The sequence below is a fragment of the Stegodyphus dumicola genome, chromosome 1 (assembly GCF_044657685.1).
Source record: "Stegodyphus dumicola isolate Sdum_Otavi_A_Nest chromosome 1, ASM4465768v1".
NCBI classification, from domain to species: Eukaryota; Metazoa; Arthropoda; class Arachnida; order Araneae; family Eresidae; genus Stegodyphus; species Stegodyphus dumicola.
This window is the reverse complement of record NC_140768.1, coordinates 275,232,450-275,258,938: the sequence shown is the minus strand read 5'-3', so window position 1 is coordinate 275,258,938 and position 26,489 is coordinate 275,232,450. Positions and strand designations below refer to the sequence as shown.

Below are 26,489 nucleotides of genomic sequence, written 5' to 3'. Positions count from 1 at the left end.
AAAAACTACATCCTCTAAATTTTATGTAAAAATTTTGCTTTCAAACAAATAATTTATAAATAATTAAAAAAAAAGACTGAAGAAGTCTTAATTGCTTTAAAATTTAGCGGAGAGAGAGTTTAAGATGAGATAATTTGCTTAACATTAGATTCTCTCTTCTGTTTGGCAAGCATTATTTGTCATATCCTTATTAATTTTTATATGTATGAAGGAAATCAATCTTTTATCAAATCATTATTTAATAATGTATTGCAAAATTACTATAAACTGATAGTAATTTTTGCAATAGTTTAAGTTTTGTAATAATAAAAGTTTGTAGCACAGAGTATAAAGATGGAGGTGAAATTGCACAGTAGAAAAAGGGGTAAAAAAATGTGGCCATCACTAGATGGCGTTGCTGTTTTATTTTACCTGTTCCAGATATAAACATTTATTGCCTCAAGCTTCCTAACGGAAGAAGAAATGTTTATGTTTTTATGCAGTGGACTACATTTATCAAAGTCTGAAAAATTATTTCCTGCATTAGATAGGGATAGAGCCTAGGAGACTTTTCACAAGAAGTTGTTACTTCATGGATGAATTATAACTTTATGTACAAATTTTTAAGTTCGTGAGATAATATTCTGTTCATTAATGATTATATTTTATTCCTCAAATTATGAAATTAATTTACAGCTTTGGTGGTGAAAGGATTGTAGTACTTTTTATGAATGATTAGTTTGAAGATCTTCCCCCCCCCTTTAGAAAAATAATCATATTACTATTAATAATAATTACTATATATGTTAAATTTAATTAGAATAGGTTCTTTGCATCTCTAATTTTGTAAAATGCTTATATTTCCCCAGGTTGATATAAACTATGGCAAAATTTTAATGAATTTTCTAGAATTTTGTGCTTCAGTAGGTAAATTTCCTTTACTGCGATAATCAGTTATTATGAATCAAATGTCAGTTTTGATTTTGATAGTTTTGTCATTTTCTCTTAAAATTTTCCATATTTTTATTAATTTAAAATTGAATTATGTTCCAAAGTGGTTTGATAAGTTTTAAATCGAATTCAGATTTAAAGTCAATTAACTCTTTGTTTTTCTGAACTCTATATTGTTCATAATTAAGTAAGTATTAAAATGTAATAAATGCCAGTGATTATTCATAATCACCACTAACCTTGGTAAATGTGATAAATTATTGAATAGTTAAACAAATTTACTAGTTTATTTATATAATATCCGACTTGTAATGGGAAATGTAATAAATTAAGTTATTTTGTGGAGTAATGAAGTCTATATTCCCAAAAATGAATATTTTCAAATAACATTAAAAAATTCATTGTTAAAAATTAGAAGAACGTCTGGCTATTAAAACTCACAATAATATTTCAGTTTAAAAAATTAAATAAAAGTGATGCTTTTATATACTTTCATTAGATATCTTAAAACAGATATATTAAATAATAGCATAAGTTATATAATACGTGTCGTAAAAGGTATTGAAAAATACAAAATGATCAGAACTGTTAAAAATAAAATAAAGCCAATCTTGTTATTTCAGTAAATACTTCACTTTAAACAAAATAGAACAATTAAATAATAACTAGCATTTCTAGGTAACTTTAATGTCTTGTGAAATGAGACCTGAGTACAGAAAACAATTTTATTATTACAAAACAGTTCCATATAAAAAACAAACTAAAGCCATATTCTAGAGAAAAAAAGCATTTACTTGTAAGTTTACTGTATTTAGATGCATTAGACTGTTATGACATTTAGAATTACAAAGTTTATTAGATTTTTTTACATTTGCGTTCATGAGATTTGCTCTGTGCCTTGCAAATACATCATTTATATCCCTGACCTCCAGAAAGAGATGATTTTCTAATACATTCTCAAATTGATATTGCTAGATCTAGAACATCATCAAGCAAAATAAATTTTTCTTCATGAATTGTGAGCTGATTTCTAGTATACCACTGTGAAAGTTTTCCTTGTTCTGTTCCTAACATATAAAACTCTCCATTTGGAACTTCTAATATCACCACTAATAAATTTCACGGATTACTTCTTGCTCTGTCAATATCTGATTCTCATAGTTTTTGCTGTGTCACCAACATTACCAGAAAAAAATTTAAGGTTTGAAACTTTCAATATCTTTTCTGCCTGTGATTCTAAACTTTCTTTAGCACTCATTCTGTGTTTTCTTACTTGTTCTTGCCTGTTTAAAACATGTATCTGAAAAAAAAAGGGGGACTGCTGCTTCATCCTTTTCTTAATCAAAATTAATTGCAGGTGGAGAGTCATTTATCAATGGAATGTATTTTCTGCATTAGAATCATCTTCTATTTCACTATTGGTGGTATCAGAAGTATTATTAATTGTCTCAATTAAAGTATGAAGATCATCTTCAGTTCTAAGATATTTGATAGAGTCATTTAGGACATTTTTAAACTTACTTTTACAGGTGCCCTGAACATTGCTTCAGAAGCAGTACACCTGATGCCTTCATGAAATGCCCTATTTTTCGTAAGTTGTACTAACCTTTCGGACCATTTATTAGTTTTTTTGCTTTTTTTTTGGCATATTTTCAATTTTGGCATATTTGGCATATTTTCAATTTCCTAGTTTGCATGCTCGACTGAGCCTTGATTCTGACTGTGTCTAGTTTTCTGTGCACAATTTTCAGATCTGGCCATATTGCTTAAGATTCTTCTACGATTTGGTTGCTGAACTCATGACTATTGTCACTTTGAAGTATACCATGAGGCTCCAAATATAGTAAAAATATCAATTAAATGACATGCAACTTCTGCACATTTGCTTTTCAGAGCACTTGACTGTATGAACTTCGTTAAGTGGTCTTAATAGGACAATATAAATTTGAAGTCATTATCTGGTTGCAACTGCATGTCAATTAGCTCTACCTAGGGTCTTGAGCTGATCTCTTGAAAAAACAATTGGCCTAAGAACTAGTCCTTTCTTGGGTACCAGTGATTTCTTTTAACAACTTTCACACAAATTTAAGCAAATCATCACTACTTCAGTGGTAATATTTTGTACTTTTGTTCTGAAGTTCTTTTAACGTGTTGGTTCTACCACCATGACCTATTGATAAATGTGCCTCCTGAATTATGGTAAAAAGTTCTTCAAAGCACACATAAAATCTAACATTGGAGCTATGTTCACTTACGGAAAATGTAAATGTTTCAGCATTGTCTACTTTCATTACATAATATTTTTACTTTTGTTATTCACTTTTATTAGCAAGTTATCTTTCATTCATTAGAAAATTACTGTTTACTTTCTTAGTTTTCAAAACATTAATTAGCTTGGAATTAAAAACACTCAAGCTTATCGGCCATTATTCGATATTTTATAAAACACAAGAGCACAGGAAAAAAATATCCAGCCGGCATGAAATTAGAAATACTACTGAAATCACGGTCCTACCTATATCATCAATCCATGCTCAAAGTAGTGCATTTGACATTGACAGAGAACAAAAACTGCCAATAACAGAGACTGTTGTTTTCAATGACATGTCATGACAGAAGCCATGCAGCTGGGCAAACTGAATGAATTTTGATAAAGTATGAATTTTTATTACATATTGATAAATATTTAATTAATTTATGATATTTACTAAATTTAATGGTGATTATACAAAATCACTGGATTAATCAATATATATACATATACACACCCACCTCCATACAGAGCATGATTCAGGCTCTAGTAATCTTTAAAATTTTATATTTCATTAGATTTAATATGTTAGTAATGTAATATTAATAGAGATAGGCATTCAAATATGTTGTTAAGTAAATTTTTAAAATTACTATTAGTCCTTAGATAGCATTGTGTTTTAGAATCATAAATATGCGACTTTGCATTTTAATACCACAGACCCTGTATTTAAACAGCATTATTCCTAATCTGGAAAAAGCAAACAATGAATTTTGTGACATTATGCAAGAATCAATGTAGCTTCTTTTGTATCATTGTACTATATTGCTTCTTTTGTAACAGAACCTGTTATCTCAGGTGGAGATAATTAAGAACTAAGCAGTTAATTTCAATATTAATGATCATCCAGCTCTCCAAATCTAAAATTCAGTGCTTTTTAATTATTGGAATACAAGATATACAGAGATGACCTGTTAATACCATCAATGCTAAAAGATATTGCTTGATTGTTTATATCGGTGATCTGTTCAGAAATGCTGCTTCATGCTGTCCAAAACATCTTAACCAGCTTTCATCAATGCTTCTTAAAGATAGCTCCGTATTCAATTTTATTAATGTATTCTGTGTATGAAGTGTATCTGATGATCATAATGTAATTAATAGCTTTACCTTGATCCTTAATGTATGCATTTCTTTACTATCTATTGCAACTTCACATACAATATAATTTCTAAAATTATTTATTAGTTGGTTTTGGGTCACCCTTTATTAAGCATATTACATGGGTAAAAGAGGTTAATGGAATAGGAACTGGATGTGAAGATGAGAAATTTAGTTTTATAGTCTTTCAAAATATTTGCGGTGTCATTCATCTCTTTAATGTTAATTGATGTATATCTACTAATGCCCTTCTTTAGTCTTATATACTGACATGAGTTGTTGCTTTTTGCCATTTTATCTTACATGGTATTTGAAATAGAACTTTTGATCTTATAGTGGCATGGTGCTTCAACCCTTCAGTAAGTTCATATTTTTTAATATTATTTACTAGCATTTTATTTTGGAGGTAACATTTTTATCTGGATTAGACTGCTTCCTTGATTTATAGCCATTTTATTTATTTTGTCTTGAATTGTTTTAAATGACATATATAGTCAATAAACAGAACATCATCATGAATGCCAGATACTTTTTTTATATCCAATTTAGCTTATTCAAGTGTATGAAGGAACTGCTTTTACATGTAAGAAGTAATATAATTCATCACATTGTTTTCAAAATCATCAATTTTTCTGTTATCAGTGAGCTGTATTTTTTATGCAGAGACTCTGAATTAAAAGTGCTAGCACGTACATAAATATAATGTTTAATTTTCAAAAAATCAACATTCATATCTAGTGAAGTTTTGCTAATGAATTAGTTATCAAATTTCCGGTTATGTGTTGGCTGAAATGGGAAACATTTTCCCGACCTATTCTGACAAAAAAAAAACTTTTAATCATTCTTTTGTAAGTTAAATATGAACATTTTTTGCATTAGTGATATCATAGTAGCAGAAATGTGAGAGGGGGTAAACTGTTATGATAAAGGAAATTACATGATTTTTTTGTGGCTGTAAGAATTCCATTAACTGCTTGTGAAAGATGTTAACAGATTTAGAATGCTGAACTTTATATTGTTATTTGAAACATATACCAGTAATATGTTTTACTTGGGAGTATAAATAAGCATATTTAAAGTGCTTATATTATAACATCTTTCCGACCTTTCGGAAGTAAAATTTATATTTAAAAGTATTTTTGCATCGTAAATGAAATGAGATCTGGAAGATTAAAATGGGCATATTTTAACTATGCCACAGAATGTAATAATGTAAGTAGCATTGAAAAGGGAGAGAAAATGCAGGCAGGTATATGCAAAAAAGATAAAGCTTTAACAGAGAGATAGTTTTATTTGAATAGAGCCATATAAGGGAACCTGAGCCAGCTGGCTATGGAAAAGAAAAGGTTTTGCATGCCATAGCTATATAAAGTAATGAACGTATGAACATAATATGGTGATATAAATAAATAAGTGAAATCTTATAATAATGTTTATGGAGATGTATTGCTAACTGTATGTTTTGCAGTTGGGAGGAATTATTTTGTTGAAATATGAATAAAACCTGTTTTATGTCAAAAATATGCCATTGTGGATGACCATTGTATTTCTGTTAGTGGAGTAAGTTATATCCATAGCTTTCAGTCAATCAGAAAAAATACACCCAAAATGAAAAAATAAACAAAAGAATTGTTTAAATGTAGAAAATTACTAAAAATATATTTTAAAGTGCAGTTAATTGCATAGTATCCATACTTAGTTTTCAAATATAACAGACAAGTTATTTATAACAAAGCAAGAGTACAAGACATTTGCTGTGCCTCAATGATACTTACATTATCTAACTAAATGTGATGAATTTCAGTGAACAAATCTTTAACATATATACTGATATTAAATGTTGGATCACAGAAATTTTTATTGATGAAAAAGAATATTTCATTTTCTCTTTACTTTCCTTATTTATTTTCATAAAGGAAATATGTAGTTTAGATTTTTGTGTACAACTTGTTCATGTTTCAAAAATTTCAAATAAAATTTCTTTTATTTTTAGCTATGACTTATTTTCTGTTTGAATTTCAGTGAGTCATATGGTTTTAGGCATCTCACAAATATGAACACATTATATTTTCTTAATTAAAAAAAGTATTAATTTTGTAAAAGATACTGCAGTATTAATTTTTATGCAGGATCATCTAATAAAAAGGCACCATCCTAACTTCATTTCAACTGAATAGATATTAGAGTTGGACAATTAGCTATTAACTCTTCCTCATCCCACTGCTTGTTTGATTCTTTCCATTCTTTGCCTAATCCTCACTAACAGCTCTTGATTCACTCTTAGTTCCCAATGTTGTTCATCAAGGTTATTGTTCATGAGCAGTGAATGATGAAAAAGAACAGATTCAGTTCAATGAGTGAACAATTCTGATCGATACCATAAAAAAGCAGTTTTGTCCACCTGTAATGGACATTTGGTAACAAGACTGTAGAGAAGCATTCAAGGTTGCAGAAATTTTATTTTTCTTCTAAAACTAAAAAATGGCTTTTCAATAATAGCTATTTAAATTAATTGGTCACAGCCCATTTCTTCTCATTTCTTTTCAAGAAATCTCTCTGCTTCAGAGTTATGCATATGTAGAAAATGGAAAAGTATTGTCTTTTTTGTTCCCTGAATTCTTGAGTGTAAAAGAGACACCATTCATTTTTTTTTTTTCAGTATATTTTCAAAATAATTAAGAAATAAGTAATGTGTATAAATGTTGTTTGTCGAGGTATTTTGAATTTCTTAAATGAACTTTTTTATTTGCAAATGTTAAATTAGTTTATATTTTAACATTATACCAACCATTTTATTTTAAAAATAATAATGAAAATCTGCTGCCCATAATTGAGAATATTTTCTTTGTATAATAAATATGAAATGTACAAATAAAAATAATAAATGAAAGCAAGAATAATTAACTTTGAATTTTATGGATTCGAAGGAAAAATTATGATTATTGCAAAAGGAACTATTGCATTATTTTGAAAATGCTTTGTATAGCATTATAAACCTGAATCTTTATACATTATTGAAGCTGATATCTGTTACTACTGTAGAATGGTGCCAATGATTGTCATAAAGACATATAAGGTTATCCATATCCTTTTTATTTCATATAGCCAGAGAAATATGATATTTGTTGGTGAGGCGTTATAAAGGTTAAGAATATAAAGAGAATTTTTAAGCTATAAATGCTAGTAAATAATGGTTTGCTAACTTTAATGATGGTTACAATTAATTTCAAGCCAATAATTAGCATGCATAATAGTTAAATAGTATATCAGATTTATCAATAAATATATGAATGTAGCAACTATTTTGCTGATGTGTTTAAAAATGATAATTTACATTTTCTATTATTTCTGCCTCTTCAGAAATATGCTATTGAAAAGCTCTGCTTAAATACTGATTGGCAGTATGAAAACTGATTTAATATAAGTGATGTTCCTTAATTTGCTAAAATACTGTCTGTACCTAAATCATATAAAATGTCTTGATTTCACAAAATCTCTATAAAGATTTTTCTTAATTTAAACACAATTATTTCTGCATAATGGATAAATATTTTCAGTATTTAATTTCTTTGGATATATTTCATCAAAAATGAAATAGTTAACACATTAATTTTAGAAAGAGTGGTTTCTGATTATTGCAATAATTTATAAATCATAAATGTGCCGAATGTGTTTGTGGTTAAACTTTAAAAAAAAGATTAAAGAAGTTTCCTATAGTCAATTGTTGTAAATGTTCAGTTTGTTATTTTGATTAAAAATCATATATGTTATGAAACAATGATTAAACAAAACTTTATTCAAAGCTGACAAACATTCAAAAGCTAATCTGTGCTACTAATTCAAAAACAATTTGGCTTTACAAAGAATAATTATAACTTCAACTCAGCACCATAGCAAAATAACACAGAGCTACAGACTAGCCACTGCATGAAACCAGCAAATGTATAAATTGTAATAATACATATTTACAACAAAAATGCATATTATGTACAAAAAATTATATACAAAACCCTGATCACGCAACATTTGACTACATGCAAACTGGCAACTTCAAACATTATTTGTTTCCTAACATTAAAAATTTGCTGTAATGTTTCGCCTAAAATTATTCTCAAATAAGCACTATAAAATACAGCAATGTAGCATTTGGCAATTACAATAACTAGAAAACAATTTTATTTGCATTACTAAAAAGCTCACAGTTCACAAACAGCCCAATGGCAATTTTTAGTGGAGAACATTTATTGGAAATTACATTATTGAACATTATTGTAGCAACTTATAAGAAATGTGATTATAAAACATACAGTCATTGTACTAAATCTTGTACTTTTATGATCCATGTGGTCTGAGCAATAGTTTAAGAAAGGGAAATTTAGTGTAATTTATGAATTTCAGATTGATATTTTTAATAAACTGCACTGCAGAGTTAATTATATATATTTGTAGTGAAATAAATTAGCAGTTTTCTATACTTCTCCGTAATATACAGGATGTCCTGATGAAAGTATCCAGAAATTATGTGTCAATTATAATGCAGTGAAGGTGGCCATCCATGGTTTCAAGTGATTTTGGTCTATTAGGTCGGTTACATTAGAGAAAATGACTGTCAGGAATGTATAATAGATTTTTCACTTTGAGAGATGAAGTCTCGGAAAAGTGGTTGATTTCAGGAAAGTCACCGTGAAAGAATTTTGTTTGTGATAAGGCAAAAAGAATCTTTAAAAGTTCTTTCCAAGCACTGTCCTTATCTACACTTATGATCATAAACAAGGCTCATGTATAATGTATTGAAAATATTGGTATGTATTTGAAAATATTGAAAATAATTGTGTATATTATAAATGCTGTGAGATGAAGACATAGAAGAAGAAATGAAAATGAATATACCTATTCATCATGAAAAGTAAGCAAATTTTGCTCCAGAGAATATTGAACTTCCTGTGTATAATAAATAATAAGCAAACTAGCATTTTGAAATTCTGAGGGAGTATGGTCAGCATCATCTTAGTGCACAGATGAAACTGCATAGAACTACTCTTCTTTCTGTCACTTTCTTGTTAACAACCTTCTTAAAACCTGTGTCAATAAGATGTGACACTGGAACTCTTTATTATTAGAGATTACTTGTATCATGGAATGCCATGCATTAGTCATGGCAAATTTACTTTTTGGTCTCCACACTTATCATGTTAAATGCATTTTATTTATTTTTTTCCTTGTAAGTTTTAACTTACTAGTTTGTGTAAGATTTGTTAATTACATTTGATTAAGATTACTTTTATGACTCTTATTTTATCGCAATTCCTCCTGAAGAGGTAGTTAACATAATGAAGTAGAAGACAAAGGGGATATATAAGAAGTTACCCCACCTGTAGTTAGCAACAGTTATTTCAAGATTATATGCTAGTTCACTGAAGAAGTGACTGAGTTTGTTCAGCACTAAATTAAATTTAAATTTCGCTTGTGAGAAGATAATCTCCACTGGTGAAAGTAATATGTCTCTCTTTCTATAGCTTATACTTCAGATATTAGTGTTAAAGTTTAAACTGGTTTTAATTTTATCCTGCATTCAGTTGGATCATTTTAAAAACTGAATTTCCATTTCACAGGGAATAACACTTTTGTTATGAGCGAAATTCTTCAGTAGCCTACAATTCTAACCTTTTTAGAAAGTTTTAAGCTTGAACTTAGATTGAAATCTGGCTAGATCTTTTGAAAGTTATGTCAGAACATTGTTTACTGCTTTGAATTTAGACTGAAATCTAGCTAGATCTTTCTAAAGTTATGTCAGAACATTGTTTACTGTTTAATGCTGCCCAGAAAGGATATTGGTTGGTAACGCTGACTGCTGTAATGAAGGGCCGAAGTTCGAATCCGGAGAAGATATGGATGTTTGTAAGCGTATAGTTTTTTGGGCAAGAGGACACTCAAAATACATAGTATGCCAAAATCCTCTTGAGAGAAGATGCATGGGAGACTCTTTGACTGCGTCCCAGGGTGTCCTCCCTCAGAATTTTATCTGTGGCAGAAGCTTAGCAGTTGGCGAGGTCGAGTGACACCTACCGTATTTGACGGCATATAAGACGCACCCTTATTTAGATGGCCACACACAAGGAAAAAAAGTTTCAATAGCGTGGTTTCTTTTAGTTCGCACGTTTCGTAAAAGCCAAATAAACAATTATTGAATGCAATTTCCTTCACGTATAAGACTGTGTCCTTCACGTATGAGACACAGGTAACTTTTTTCAAGACCAAATTTAGGAAAAAAGTGCGTCTTATATGCCGTCAAATACGGTAATTTGCCTACTTGGATGTACACTGGCTTTATATCTGTCTACTGTTTAACTAGATTAACATCAAAGACTTCCAACATCTAAAATCCTGCAAAACAGATGTTACTGTTGTTATACCTGACAAACATCAAGCAGCATGGAATGGGATAGACAGTTGGCTAGATGCTTATTGACAAGTTCAGTGTTCTACAAATGATGGCTAACCATCTTGCCAGTTAATAGTCTTGGATACCATTAGTAGCTGCTTGTTGGCATTCTGTGTGCTGCTAATGATGTTCACATTAAAAGTATTGAAAACAATTGTAGAGAAAAATAAACTTGGATAACTTTATTATCTTTTTTTCGGTGTGTGTGCAAAAGTGTTTAATGTGTATTTTCAGTGTCTTTTAATTTTAGCAATCATGAAAGCAAATATATTTTACTTCTTTAATAACATTTATCTGATTTTATTTTGTATTTCATTGTTGATCTGTCGCGTATAAAATATTTCATATAGCTCTTTGATTGTCGATTTTTAATGATTTTCTTTCTTTGCTTAATTTTGAAAAAACTGAGATTTTTATCTTTTTTGAAAACACAATGAATTTTATTTACTGCTGTGAAAACGTATTCAACTTTGAAACTTGGTAGTAAGCAGTTACGATTATTTTATGTTAGAACATAAACAAATGACGAAAAGAAAGTATGTTGACAAAAGAAAAAGATGAAAAGGCTAATATATAACGTGATAAGAATATTTGCTTCTACTGATTATAATATTTTCATCCAATGACATATTTTATTTCATTCCTTTTTATAATCAGATATAATTATCACGTTTTTTTTTTTTTTTTTTTTTTTTCCCCCGATCATTGCAGTGGGCATGAAAGCAGCTCAAAAGGGGCAGTATGTTAATTCATAGAATACACGTTTTTAGACAGTATTGTGGCCTATTATGGGTATTATGGGAAGAAGTGAGAGATTTTTAAGTTATACCTTTGTGCATATAAGTGCTTATCTATTTTATATGAAAGTTGTTGTTAATGTGTTTATTACAATATTATTTTAAACTTACTTAAATATTTCAAAATAAAATTCTTGAAGTTTGTATAAAATGTTAGAGATATGTAATAAATATTCCATATCTCTCGTTGCATTATAACTGTGCATCTCTGAAAATAACATAAAAACTTGAAATGTGAAATACAGAACACTGGTATAAAAAAGTTAGTAATTCGTGACAAATTCTCATAAAAATAAATTTTACACTTTAAAATATCGTATGAGTAATTATCAAAATTCATTTTGTTCCTTTTTTAAGGATTAAAAAAGAATATCTACTATTATGCTTTATCAGAGATTTATATCAGTATTTCCCATCTATTTTTCACGTGTTTCTTTTGATATTTTATGAACTTGCGAAAATAGCTATGAAAATATCTTTAAACTATCTAGCCAAATTGTTTTGAAATCGCAAAATTGCTGGAATCAGTTTATGTGTAGTCCAAACGGTCCTCCACAGGCTGTATCTTCGAATAAAAAAATAAAAAAACAAATAGATAAGTAAATAAATAAATAAAATTATCGCGATATTTTAAAAATGATGTAATTCACTGAATTAATTATTAGTCTATTAACAGTCTGTTAAGTTTTTGATTTAGTTCCCCTTTTCATTAGCAGTAAAAAACACTGAAATTCAAGTAGGCCAGGAAGTTGCGAATTCTTATTTAAATTTTGTCATGACAACAATGAATGGTGCTATGGAGATAATAATAATTATATGACAATACTTGCATAAATTAAGTATGAAGCTGACCACTAGCTCCTGGAACAGTGCTGCTCAACTTTTTTTCTGCCCCATGCACTCTTTTTACTATTCCTAAAGGTTAATTCCTCGCTCTTTCCAAATCTCGAAGTATACATGTACACTGCAAGAAAATAAAAAAGTGCAGTTCTGTATCTCCCGTTCTACTAGGCCGATTGACGAAATTCAAATTGCGTTTTTCATGGCTCGAAAGCCCGACTTAGGATATATATTAGTTTTTTTATAGATCATTATTCTAACATAGGTATTTTGACACAAAATCGGACTTTTTCTAAAATAACATATCAATTTTTTCCATATTTCGATTTTGCAACCTAAATTATGCCTAGATATTAAGTTTTGTAATTTTTCTTGAGAAATTTGAAGAAATTTAAAAATTGATCTTGGCAGATTTTTTTTCAGTTTACGCCAAGAATAATTCGCATGGCGGAATTCGTAATTTATAGAGGGAAAAAAAAGTCCATCGTTCATGCTATCAAATAATTTTAACAAAGTACGTAAACAACATTTTCGTTATTAACGCTTTTATTTTAAAACGCGTCAAAATGTAAATTCTAAGGAAATTTTGAATAAAAAACTCTAATTTTTTGCAGACGTGCTTAGAAATACATCTACTTTAAGGTGATGTAAAAATTTTTATCGAATTTTATAATTATAATACAAATTCGAAAAATTTATAAAAAATAATTTAAATTTCGAATTCTGGAAGAAGGAATCAAGTAAGTTTAATAAAACAAAGAGAGATTAATAAGTATATATTAAATTCAATTAACATTGAGGAGCTAAAATTTTGAGAGCTAATTGTTAAAAAACTACTCGTGCGATTTTTACAAAATTTGGCAGTTTGGCATAATTTGAGTCGTAGAATCGAAATATGGAGAAAAACTGGCATGCCATTTTAGAAAAAGTCAGATTTTGTGTCAAACTACCTATATTAAAACTATGCTGTATATAAATCTATTACATATCCTAAGTCACATTTTCGAGACATGAAAAACGCAAGTTAAATTTCGTCAATCGGCCTAGTAGAACGGGAGATATAGAACTGTCTGCCCCCTTTTTTATGCACGGTGTACATTTATTTAAATGTGCTTTATAAATTAAACAAGGAAAATATAGAAAATATTAAAACATCAATTAAAGTAATTTTTTACCTTGTAAACTAGAACTAAATATTTAACAAATGAATAAAAGGCAGACTGCTTTCCCCTAGAAAGCTCCCCCTCCCGATTCGTCCTAAGGGGCAAAATCCCCCTTTTTGAGAACACTTGTCATAGAATTAAGCATCTTTATTTCTTTTTAATCTTGTTAGAAACATTATTTTTAATATCGTTAAATTTAGCTTTGCCTAAATTTTATGCAGCATTTTTCGCGTTTCCTTCCTTTTTTTATTCAAGCACATAAACATTTTTATTTATTTCCCAATGTTTTTTGGTCCGTCGCCTCAACAGTTTGCTCATCCCTTTCAAAATTGCTTATAGCCCCCATGTTTGCAACAGTTATATATTAGATGTTGTTTGAATGAAAGTTTTGGGTATTTATTGCACTTGCACTGTATAGAGTTATTAATTAAATCTCATCACGCAATATTGAAAGAATTGTAATGAGAAAGATTATTATCATTCTGTCATTTATTGTAAAGAACTTGACAAAATATTCTTTTAAGTCCTCCCAATAACACATGCTGTAGCATAACATATATTGCTACTAAAACACATATTAGATACCACTGAAAGTACGCATTTGTGGCGATATTTTTAGAATTTTAGACCTAACATTACTTATACTTACATTTTGTATGTCTAGAATTAAAAAAAGGCAAAAACAGTATTGGAATAACATATGTGGAGCGTAGACTGATGTGATTAATATAGTTTTTATAAAGATGCATAGTGTAACGTTTGCATAATCAAGTGAATGTTTAAATGTGTTTAAAAATATTTAGGTAGCCAGATGTTTCAAGTGTGTCACTGCTCTTTCGCTCCTGAATCCTCCGTTAGCGTCCCTTGGACCAATAACGTCCCTCTAGATCGTAACTCTCAGTAGTAGCAGTTGGTGCCCAAACTGGGTAATTATGATACATATTATTGATAAGAAAGCAGTGCTAGCGATATGAGTGTACCGGTAAGGGATGTTATCAAATATTTCCTTGCACTGAGAGGTCAGCTAGAACTTTTTAAAATTGTTTTTTAGGGACTTCAAGGAGATGATGTTTGAGAAACACTGGTTGACAAAATTAATATTTATTTATATCTCTTGGTATTTCTATTTACAACCAATATTTGACTAAAAATTGTTTAGATTTAAAATTACAAATGTAATGTGAAACGCTACTGTGCATTGTCACGAAAAATTTAATATAACAAAATAAACTAGATAAATCTTAATGTGCGTTTGCATTCAGTTCTAATTCTATTGAGCATATGATACAACTTAATTGTAATGCACATCTTGCTAACGATTCTTCAAGTGACCACGCCGAAGTTGCTGCATTTGCTGCAAATTCAAATGATTTCGTTTTTATTTCTTTAAATTAACGAATTACGCATAATCTATAACTATTATTATGCCTAATTAACACAAACAAATCTTTTACTTTAAGATGCAACTAAAAATGAAAGTAAAACTTTGTTTTCAACGAAGCTTGTGAAGTGCTTTGTACACAATCACGAGAAACCACAGTGTTTTGCTTTTTAAATATTGAAAGACATCAAATGATTGTTATCTAAAACTACACATAAAGATCATTCGTACCTCCTCTACTATAATATATATACGAATCTTGAGCAAAATATTAAAAGATATAATTAAATTTTGGGGATCATTTCAATGAAATTTATTGCTCCGGAAGTACTTCGTTTCATGCACTATTAATGACTAATTTTCAAATCTAGGGAATATCTTTCACACTTCATCTTTCAGATGTATAAAAATATGGAAATCTTAGGATTGTTCATAAGCAGTTAATTTTTCAATGTTTTGTGTTTCAGAGGAGCAAAGTTATTCTGCTTAGACTGCATTTAAATACTTGAAAATTATATATTGTTATGATAGTATTTAATTCTTAAATTAAAATACATTCAGAATATGAGAACAAAGCATTTAGCGTTTGTCAAACTCGGTTATTTTGAACTATGAATTCTAATAACGAGTTATTTTAAACGTACTGAGAGAACAGTATTTGTGTATATACGCATTAACGCAATCATAGTAAAATTCACTAAATTTCTTTTTGTTGTTCCAACGTTTATAGACAAATCAATACAACTGTTTTTATAGACAAATAGGCGTATTTTTTGTCTTAATTTTAAAGTATGTGGCTATGGGATTCCTGTTAGAATAAATTAGTGTCACTTTTGCATAATGAAACTCGGCAGCATCAAAAACAAACGAGCGCTAAACGATATATTGGCGAGAGAGGATTCTACCTATGTTTTTCGATGCGGAAGTCTTAAAAGGCTTTTGTACTTGAGCTTCATTCTTTTTAGAATATACTCCTGGTAATATTGCCTAATAGATAAGCTTGAAGCTATTTAAAACTTATAAATCTGTTGTAATTTCGTTATTTCAACACTTCAGTTAAAATGCTTGCGAAGATTGTTAATTTTGATTTGTGTTCTATTTGAAGTAAGCAAACTCTCCATCTTGTTAAATAAAGATTACTCTAACTAATGATTCTTTTAGAAAACTATGCTAAATAGGGGACAGTGTACTTAAACGCCTTAAACTGTGTTAAATGCTCGACATATCAATTTCCCTACAGCGAAAGAAATTGCGGTAAAATATCTACAGGAATACAGTATTTTCCCTCAAAATTGCTCTGCTTTGAATACTAAATCGATCGCCACGAATTTGTTTCAGAACAACAGAAACCCGCTTGTAAGTTTGATTCATTTTCGAGATAAATACTAATTAAAACATAAAAAATTCTGAAATTTAAAGTAGAAAAAATAAAGCAATTTAAGTAAATAAAATACATCAGAATGTGCGTTTTTAAAGAGCGGAGTTATTAAATTACATGTTTCCCATTTTAATATCAAGTTTTAGTTCAATCGAAAGTTATGGCATTGTTTTATATTTATTTAATGAATTCTTCTAAACTGACTGAATAAACCATTTTGATTAAGCAAAAAAGAATTTTGTTACTTGATTAAATACATAACTTCCCATATAAAATATTATTTATGACTGAACTTAACTACCTCGATTTTCAGCCTTTTATTTCACTTTTTCTTTAAAGCCTTATGTAGTTAGGCTTTAAAAAAATATAAACTAAAATAAATCGAAAAGTTCACGAGAAGATGAAAAAATTTTCGATTTAGTTTAGTTTTATTGCACAACTACCCTACATTCCAAGAATTATCTAAAATTTTTATTGGTCAGTTATTTAACTCAAAAAGCTGTATAAATACATATGTTTAGGAGAAATATTAACATTAATTACTTGAGATCACGTTCTCGTAAAAAGGTATTAATCATAAAAAAAGTCTCTCCCTCAAATTGATAGTTGCTTCTTATCAGATATAATTAAAATAGTATTTATTAAATGGATAAATAAACTGAGCTTGATGATATAAAAATTAACAGGCCAAAAGGGAGTATGGGCTACAACTTTAATTCTCGAAAAGGGTACTTATATGCAATTACTTTCGATTATTTAATGTACTTCATGTATTTCATTTGCATGCTTTCTTTCACATGTTGAAGAACTGCAGATTAAGGTGTGAACAAGAACAGCAATAAAAATTTTGCTGATTCTAAATGACTTTTGGGGGCATATCGAAAAATCAGCTGAAAGATCTTCGTTAAAAACCAAATTTCGTTAAAAAATTTAAAATGCTTAAAGCATTTGTAATCTTATATAACCGAGTTTGACAATATTATCTGTTTCTTATGAAATATTAGCGGAATTTGTATAATTATTAAGTCTGATTCCTTATTTATCAGATAAAGGAAACGTACTGCTTAATCAAATTATTTTTTTCCTTTTGACTTTTTTCTTTCTTAGGAAATGTTTATGCATTTAAAAAAACTTACTTAGAAGAGCTAGTTTATATTCCAAAAATATTCTTTAAAGATTCAAGATTTCTTTTTTTATAAATTTCTGCAGATCTAGTTAATTTAAAATTTTTATTTTCAGTAAATGCTTTTAACCTCTACATTCCAGTGTCGGCCACCGTAATCTAATATACAGTGCCTTCAGTTTTTTAAGCAGAATTTTTACCATCAATTGTTACCAAAACCACCATTATCAGATAGTTGTAGCTTAGTTGAAAATGATGAATATCTGCTCGTATTTCCATCAGACATTAAAAGTAACAAAAATTATACTCGTAAAGTTTGCGGCGAAAAAAATTACAATTAAACTCGTAAAATAATGTTCGCAAATATTTTAAAATGTTTTTATGCAATATTTTATATTCTAGTAGAGAGAATGAAAATAAAATTAGATATTTCTAATATTCTAAAGAAATATACACACTTCACACGTCTTAATTCAAATCATTATCATTGAAACATTCATGTAACTTCGCAATTTATCAGGACTCGGCGATTACTGCAAATATGTTCCTGAAGCGCTTAGAATGTCCATTATCAAAGTTATACAATCAGCACCAAATAATTTTTAAATTTTCAGTCACAAGAAAATATAACTGTAAACGATCACTATTTGTGGTTGTCATAATTCACAAAATCGATGATGTATAAACAAAAATAGAAAAATTTACAAAAATCTTGACAGTCTCTGGATATAAGAATTTGTTTCTTTTCTTAGATAAAAATAGAACAACACAAAAATATCTTTCTTATATCACATAAAATTAGAACACAAAAATCGCTTCTTTATTCTTTTTATCATTTAAAATATAAATTACTACAGCTTATCGTAATTTTAACCATAATAAATGGTGCACTTTTTCTTTCTGAAAACTAACTGTTTTTCATTTACATGTAAAATAATCATTCTAAGCTTGTTCGAAACCTCTATTGTAAGAACTGAATTTTCATGACTATATAATATTGTGCAACCGCGATAAGCACTAGACTGGTAAAATCATTTTAGAGACTTTTGTAACGATTCATAACACTATTAAAAAGAAGACTGCATTTTCTGGCACAAAGTTAAGTAATATTCCTAATAAAGTCGGAAGGTTTACTTAAAATTCCGAAGTCTAAATCACTTAAAGTAGATGAAAGGAATGATTATATTTTGTGAATGATACCTGATGAGCTTTTCCAGGATTACCAGCCAACCTCTTCGTCACTATACTTGAATTTTTCATAAGATTTTTTCCAGTTTCTGCAACTGTAACCGTGTAAAATAATGTTCAAAACGTGGGTTACCCTTATAAAACAGTACTGGTATACTTTTTTTTATTCTCTGCGGCTTGAACCTGAGGAAGAGTGGAAAATTCAGGACTTATCTTCGTCTGTTAAAAGGGTTGCTGGGACCATTAGTGGACTGATCAACTAAGCCATCTACTTCGCTGTCGATTTCGATCACACCATCTGCCAAGAAGATATATAGTGAAAATTAGAAAATACGTTTTTCAAATAATATAATCTCTTGTTACATTTTTAGTATTTTCCGATAAACAGGCCATTAGTCGAAAATTGTAGGCCAAATGTGGTACCTTTTTATTTTACCTCACCTTGGTGTAGTAACTTTTGTGCAATAACTTCTTATTTTATTTCATTTTATTTTAAATGTGGCAACTTTTTATTTTATTGATACTTATGCAATGACGTCACTGCGAATAAGCGAGAAGAATGAACATCTATACAATAATTTTGCCTTCCAAGATTTTCAGTTGCAGTTACACCCACCAGCGGCCGAGCGCTAAAATCACTGAACACTGGTAGTTCGATCCTGTTTAAATCCCAGCGAATGAGCTGATTGCATGAGCGGTTTCGTGGTTTTCTTCATATTTAACGTGTATACGAGCCATTTTCCCTTAGAAAGTCCTTCAGGAGGCATCCCTTCCCTTAGGCAGATAGCCCTCGGGTGCTTTGCCATAATTAAACAAACCAAACCCAAACCAACAGCTGTTTCTTTAGAGAGTGAAGGAAGTTTTCATTCTTTTTTAAGGAAATGTATTCTACGATTTGATAGTTACAGAATGATGAACACTCGATATTAAATTCACCCAAGACAAAGCACTGAAAGGCTTCGTTCGAAAAACCGCTATATGAAATTATATTATATTGCTGCCGAAGTACGGAAATGGAGCTACGAGAAAATATCATGAAAGATTATCATGATCTTTTCTTGTAGCATGATCGCTAGTAGAAAGATATAACAGAGTGGAAGTTAATTCGAAGGTTTGCGCATTCTTTTTTCGACGATTATTCGGTCCATTTGCTTCTGATGTCAAGAACTCACCTCAATTCTGTCATCTACATCTAGAAGTGAAACTCATTCAACTGCTGATTGGAATAAATGTATGCGTTCTTATTTATGAGATGTCTGTATTTTTTATTATTTTATATTCAGTTATAAAACAGTCATTCTTTTCACGTTAGTTGAATGTACTTTAAAGGTTACCATTTCTATCTCCAGTTAGATTTTTAGCGAACATTTATGTTTGGCATCAAGTGGTGTTCTTTTTATTGGTTTGGTTTATCTGATTATAGCAAAGCACACGGGGGACATCTAGGGAAAGGGATGCCTCCATGCAGGACTTTGTAAGGGAAACTAACTTGTATCCATGTTAAACATGGGGAAAACCATGTCAGGTCGTTCTCCAGGATTTGAACCCAGGTCGAACTACTAGTATTCAGCGACATTACAGCTGGGCCTCTTACGCTATCTCTGTATACAAATTAAATCGTAATACAAGAATAACTCGCTATTACTGTTAACTGGTTATTCTAAAGTACCGTATAGAGTAAAACATTATTTCTATAGGAAAATTAGTAATTTGTTCCTAACATAGTTTGCTAAAACAAAAATATTTACGAATTTACTTAAAAATTAATGGAAACTAATAAAAGGGTAAAAGGTACGCTACGTAATAGAAGACTTTTATTGCATGTTTATAAAATCAAAAAGAAAAATATTATTTTTTAACCAAAGTTTGTTTACGCCATTTTTTTCTTCGCCTATCATACGATAATAAAGAACTGCATTTTCTAATTTTCGCTTTGTTTTGAGGCTCGTTTTTCATTCTAATCATTTTCTTCAATCAATTCACACCCTTTTCTAACGGCATTAAGTAATTCTTCGTGATTATTTATTCAATGTGAAATTTTTTCCCTTTGCACATGTTCGTCAATTTCATTTTCTCCTTAATAAGCTTGTTCTCCTCCTCATATGTTGATGAGAGATTCGTCATCAAGAGGCTGAAATTCCGTTTGAACACATTCCATAACATTGGCAGCATCCAGTGAGTTAAAGCCTAAATCATGTTCAAGTTTCACGACTTCTGCTGAGATTGTATCCATTTGAAAATCAAAGCCCCAAAAATCATTAGCGTAATAAGCCAAAACATATTTTTACACGCTTCTCATATTATTTTTGCTCACTTCATTTCATACATGTCCGATGTTTTCAGTAGCATTTTGGATATTGTATTTTTTCCAAAATGTGATCAAAGATGGTGCACTTTCACCAAAGTTTGCTTCGATTGCCTGTGAAAGCGTCCTTCTCAAAAATAGAATAAAATTAAAAATAAATAAAATGTCTTAAAATGTTGACATAACCCCTTGATCCATGGGTTATGGCACTAAGGTAGAGGGAAGAAAATAGATTCTGACAATTATTGCAAAGATTAGTCCAGCAGAATGACCTGACACTTTATCTAGAAACAATAATACTTAAGCAGCTATGTTTTGTTTTTCACAATAACTTTTAACGAAGGGGAAAAAATAATCTTGAAGAGATATCAGGTTATTTCAAAGCAGGAGAGATGAAAAATGAGCAATGACCTCGCCGGGATTCGAACCATGGACCTCTAATTGCGCGCCGAGCGTGCTGATCACTACACTACGAAGGCGGGAGAAATACCTTATAATCTTTAAGTAGCCGAAGTAATCTTTAAAGCAACTTTCAAACACTGCTTTAATAACCAAACCTTTGTTATTAAAAGACCCCCCCCCCCAAAAAAAATGTAAGGAGTTTTTAGCGCTTTCTTTTAGAAGGCGTGGTTTCCAGCGTAATACACAAGCATGGGCTTGAATTTGACATCATCAGAAGCATTTTCCTAATAATAAGATAATTCGATTCTTTGATGCTTCATGGCCCGGATGAGATAGCTCTTTTTCTGAGAAATGAGTTCTAGAAGGCAGCTTCTTTCAGTGTAATCCAGTTTCGTCCACGGTTAAAAATTTGTTCATTAAGATAGTCCTCTTTTGAATAATTTGTTTAATTTCTTCTGGGGAAGTTTAGTGCTGCTTCTTTATCTGCACTTGTGCCTTTACCCACAATGCGAAAATTATGAATCAATGAGCGTTTTTTTAAAGAGGAAGAACCACCCACGGCTTGCTTGAAAATTCTCATCAGTTTTAAGTGTTGAAACAAGACTTAATGTTTTTGCTTGAATTTCTAGTTGACTTTTGCGAGTTTTTTTTGGTCACAGTCCTCAGTCCAAAGTGAAAGAAGCCTTCACATATTTTATTTAAAAAACTTCAAAAGAATTTAACCTTGGCATATGGCCTTCTTATGAATTTTATTAATTTCTAATTCCATTAATTTCTTAGTTCCTCCAATTAACAATCTCTTCGATGAAGAATGTTTCTCATATCATGAATTTTTATTGCAAACTGAAAGCTCAAAATGTAAAATATTCTCGGCAAATTTCATTAAAAACTTCCACATTTGATTTTATTTCTTATGATAGTTTAAGATTGTTTCTTAATACGTCAAACCAAGAATGCTTTAGATACATTGCACTTTTACTGTCTGTTTATTGTAAACCTTAAATCAAATTTAAATTTCTGTTGAAATAAAAGTCATAAGAGAGAATGATAATTTAACTGAAACATAGCTATGCAAGAATAAGTTTGAGACTCGACTTAACAAGTGGATTATTTTATGTTTAACAAATATCTGTGTGAATTCATGTGCTACGATAAATTTTATTTTCAAATTAAACACATTTAGATTAAAAGAGGATCATGAAATTTATTATTCAGGATTTACGTAAAAAGGTATGAACCAATGATTTAACTAGTTTTAAAAATAATAAAATACTTTCAAATACAAAAATTAAAAGATGAATATAACGCATTTAATTTAAAAGACCTTACCTGCTTGTGAATTTAGATGAGAACCCATAGGTCGGATACCCAACGTATTGTGAGTTTGTTCATATTCTAAAACTTCTTGATAGATTAATTCTAAATAAGAAATGATAAAAATTAAAAGACTTTTAAGGAGTGAAGCAAATATATACATGATCTTCTAATGTCTTTAAAATGCAAAATAACACTGTTAAAAATAAGTAAAATAATCCAGCACCGAATTCCATTGAAAGGAAACATGTATTCTCTGAGTATTTACCCAGCAAATACGAGTTATCGGGTCGTAAACTGAAAATACATTGTTGAATTATAAAAATGCGCATGGAATATTACGGAATGTTTCCTCCTAACGTTATAAATGTGAGGCTGCAAGCGAAGCAGGGCAGATGCCACAATTGCGTTTGAAAAGAAAGAATAAATACGAAAGCTTTGGAGTGGTAATGCTCGATGAATAGGCTTAAAGGGGTTAAAAAAGAACCGAAGAGAATAAAAGTCATCCCTCTATCTCAGATTGAAAATAATTTACCACATTAAAATGTTAAAAATCTCTGAATGTTATAAGGTATTTCTCCTGCCTTCTTAGCGTATCTTCGTGGTGTAGTGGACTGTAAAGACAATAGGTATTTTGGAAGCAGGAGAAGTGAATAATACGCAACGCCTGCGCCGGGAATCGAACCACGGACCTCTAGAATACGCGCCCAGCGCGCAGACCACTACACCACGAAGACACGCTAAGAAGGCGGGAGAAATACCTTATATACTCCCCCTTTTAAAGGGCGATGGGGGATTCAGGGGACCCATTCACCAAATCCTGGTGGTGAATAATCGTCATTCACCACCTTTTAGTTCGGGCGCCACTGTAGAGACAGGTTATTTCGAAGCAGGAAATGTGAAAAATAAGCAATGCCCTCACCGGAACTCGAAAGACGGACCTCTCGAATACGCGCCGAGTATGCTACCATTACACCACGAAGGCATGCTAAGAAGGCGGGATAAATACCTTATAATGTATATAGAAAATTCATTACATTAAAACCGACAAATAAATCTGAACAGTGACGCAATAGCAATAAAATATTGCAGCTTATCGAGTATACAAATCGAACATGGTAGACTGTAAAATTGACTATTTTAATAATATTTTTGTTGCTTTTTCCATGATAGGAATGTATATTAATCGATGAAATTAATATGGCAAACCATACGATGGCTGTCTGTCTAAGGAAAGCATTCATGGAGGAATTTCTAAGGGAAACTGGTTCATATTCACGTTACGCATAGTGGAAAGCTGTAGAAACCAACCATACAGCCAGCCTGTTTGACTGGATTCAAATCTGAGTCGAACTACCTGCATTAATTGGTCTTAACTCCGTCAATGGTGGGGGCTCATTCATAGAAACATAGAATATTAAAAAATAAGTAGATACGCAAACTAGTGATAGAGTTCAAAGAATTATAACTCAACTTTTGTTTTCAGTGTTACCATTTTGTAAAAACTAAATTTTTAAAGTATATAAAAAAAAAGTTCATTTTCCAACATTTCTTTGATAAGGACTTGATTTAACTTAAAGTTGTTTTGAAGAATACTGTAAAAGTTCTTATTCGTTTGCACTGAAGAGCGAAAAGTTTGCTAATCTGGCTTATACTATTCATAAGCTTTCAAAATTTTATTTTCGTAGATTATTTATTTCACATATAAAGCTATACCTTTTGAATAGAAATTTAACGTGCTTCACTTCCATTTACGTATGAATATGCAAATATTTTCAGTTCTTCAAAAATATTTAGCGAACCATTAAGAAAATTACATTATTAGTTTTTTATAGATTTTTAATAATTTTCTAACATAACATAATCCCACTTCGAATAAATGTTGCAACTTTACTTACGTCCATGCGAGTACAACATTTAGTATAGATTACGAAAATTTTTAATAAATAATTTATCAAATAAAAATGATAGTTCTAAATGTATAGAAGATTTTTTTAATTGGAAACGCTACATAGTTTCAAGTGAATATTATTTAAAACTGAGTATACACTTATAATATTACTGAGTACGTTATTACCTAAAACTAATGTATCAAAACAAATTAAGATAAGGGCTTAGTCCTTAATAATGGATTGCGAAATATATATTCTAGTATTTTGAACAAATTGACTAGTTTATTGGTTTCAGGTACGGTTTTAAGTTATAAAATAATCTTGCAAATATGTATAGTTTCTTATTAAAATATTTGGTAGATAAAAGAATTTTTATTTTTTATTTTACGGTTATTTCGTTAAATACCAAATTTCTTTTCTCAAATATTATGTTACGCTAAGTGAAGAGTTAATACGTTTCTATACACAAACTTTAGAGCTTTTCTTTACGTATTATTTCAGTAGTAAATTGTCACTCATTACATTCCTCCTTTCAAATTATTAAATTGTCTTACAATGATTCAACTGGGCTGATGAGCTATTCAGTTGGTGAGCTCTTCAGTTCGAAACATGCTTTCTATTTTAAACACAAATAATAATAACAATAGTAGTAATAGTAATAATAAATATTATGTATGTATGAAATAAAAAATTGGGGGAAAAAAGGATCACAAATTTGAAAAATAGAAAAATTATCGATATGCAAAGGAAATTAATCAGTTTCTGTAATTAGTTTTAATCCGTGTTTATTCTGCTAATAGACCTAACAACAAAACAAGAGGCATGAACATTGCCCCTAATGCTCATGCTGTGCCCCCAAAAATTCTGTAAATTATTTATTTCTGTACAGCGCAAGCTTCCTTTTCAAAAATGCATTTTACTAAATACACTCAAATAAAAGCAGTTAAGAAAAGTAGTGACATTTGATATGTAGCAAGCATAACAATAACGTATTTGAAACTCTCAAGACAAGTAGGCTAAACAAGCCACCCAAACGGGATAGTAATTAGCAATGCTGACTGCCGTACCGAAGGGTTTGGATTCGAATCCTGGAGATGATATGGATGTTTGTAAATGTATAATGTCTGCGCGGCATGCGGGCACTCTAAATATACGGCGAGCCCAAAGTGCTGTCCAGAAGTTGGCGTTAGGGAAAGAGGGATGGAAGACCCTTTTTCCCTAAAGCCAGCCGTCCCCCCGGGGGGAGGTACTATCCGTCAAACTTGAGGGCGGAACTGTGCAAAGTCGTAATCACCTGTATGGTGCTCAAGGCTCTTACCAATGACAGGAGCAATCTTGCACTTCTTGCGAGGATGAATTTCTTGGGCTTATTCTGATGTTACTGTTAGACAAGTTAGATAAGTCACCACAACAACAGGTTATTAACGTATAGTGCTTAACGTAATAACTCCACATTTAATAAGTTAAAATGATTATATTAGAATTTTACAACTAAAATCTATATATTTATACATCTTTTTACCTTTCCATTGTTGCACGGTATGCTCTCTTTCATCAACGGAATGATCGTATGGTGCTGGAGCAGGCTGTAAGAGAAAACAAAACCATCTAAAAAACTTTAATACTTAAGCATTTAGCTAATCACTATTCCTCACAGTCAAGAGTAAAACTTTATTAACTCTAATTTAGTAAAACGGGGTTAAGTGTGTCTGAAAATACATAAAATCCGCTTCACGTGAAATAAACAAAAGAACTTTTCATTGGAACTCTAATAGCTTCTGCAGAACGTATTGTATCACTTCAAGCGGGGATTAATTCCCCATAATAATCATATTAATTTTCCGGATGTTTCTGCCATAAACTGCTCTTTATTTATATCGTCTTGTTTTATGCTCAAATAATCTATACTATTAAAATCTGTG

The 26,489-nt window shown here is 30.2% G+C and overlaps 1 protein-coding gene across 3 annotated transcripts in view; it reads right to left on the bottom strand.

The window, feature by feature from the left end:
- Positions 1–8,107: 8,107 nt before the first annotated feature.
- LOC118190988 (stress-activated protein kinase JNK-like) overlaps positions 8,108–26,489 on the bottom strand; it is a 249,078-nt gene continuing 230,696 nt past the window's right edge. For all 3 annotated transcript variants that reach the window (XM_085807134.1, XM_085807128.1, XM_085807135.1), the window contains exons 10-12: positions 26,090–26,153; positions 22,691–22,780; positions 8,108–18,952 (exon numbers count right to left, since the gene is read on the bottom strand). In XM_085807134.1, the coding sequence (XP_085663260.1) occupies positions 18,864–18,952; positions 22,691–22,780; positions 26,090–26,153 (243 nt within the window). In that variant the 3' untranslated portion in view covers positions 8,108–18,863. The remainder of the gene's footprint in view (positions 18,953–22,690; positions 22,781–26,089; positions 26,154–26,489) is intronic.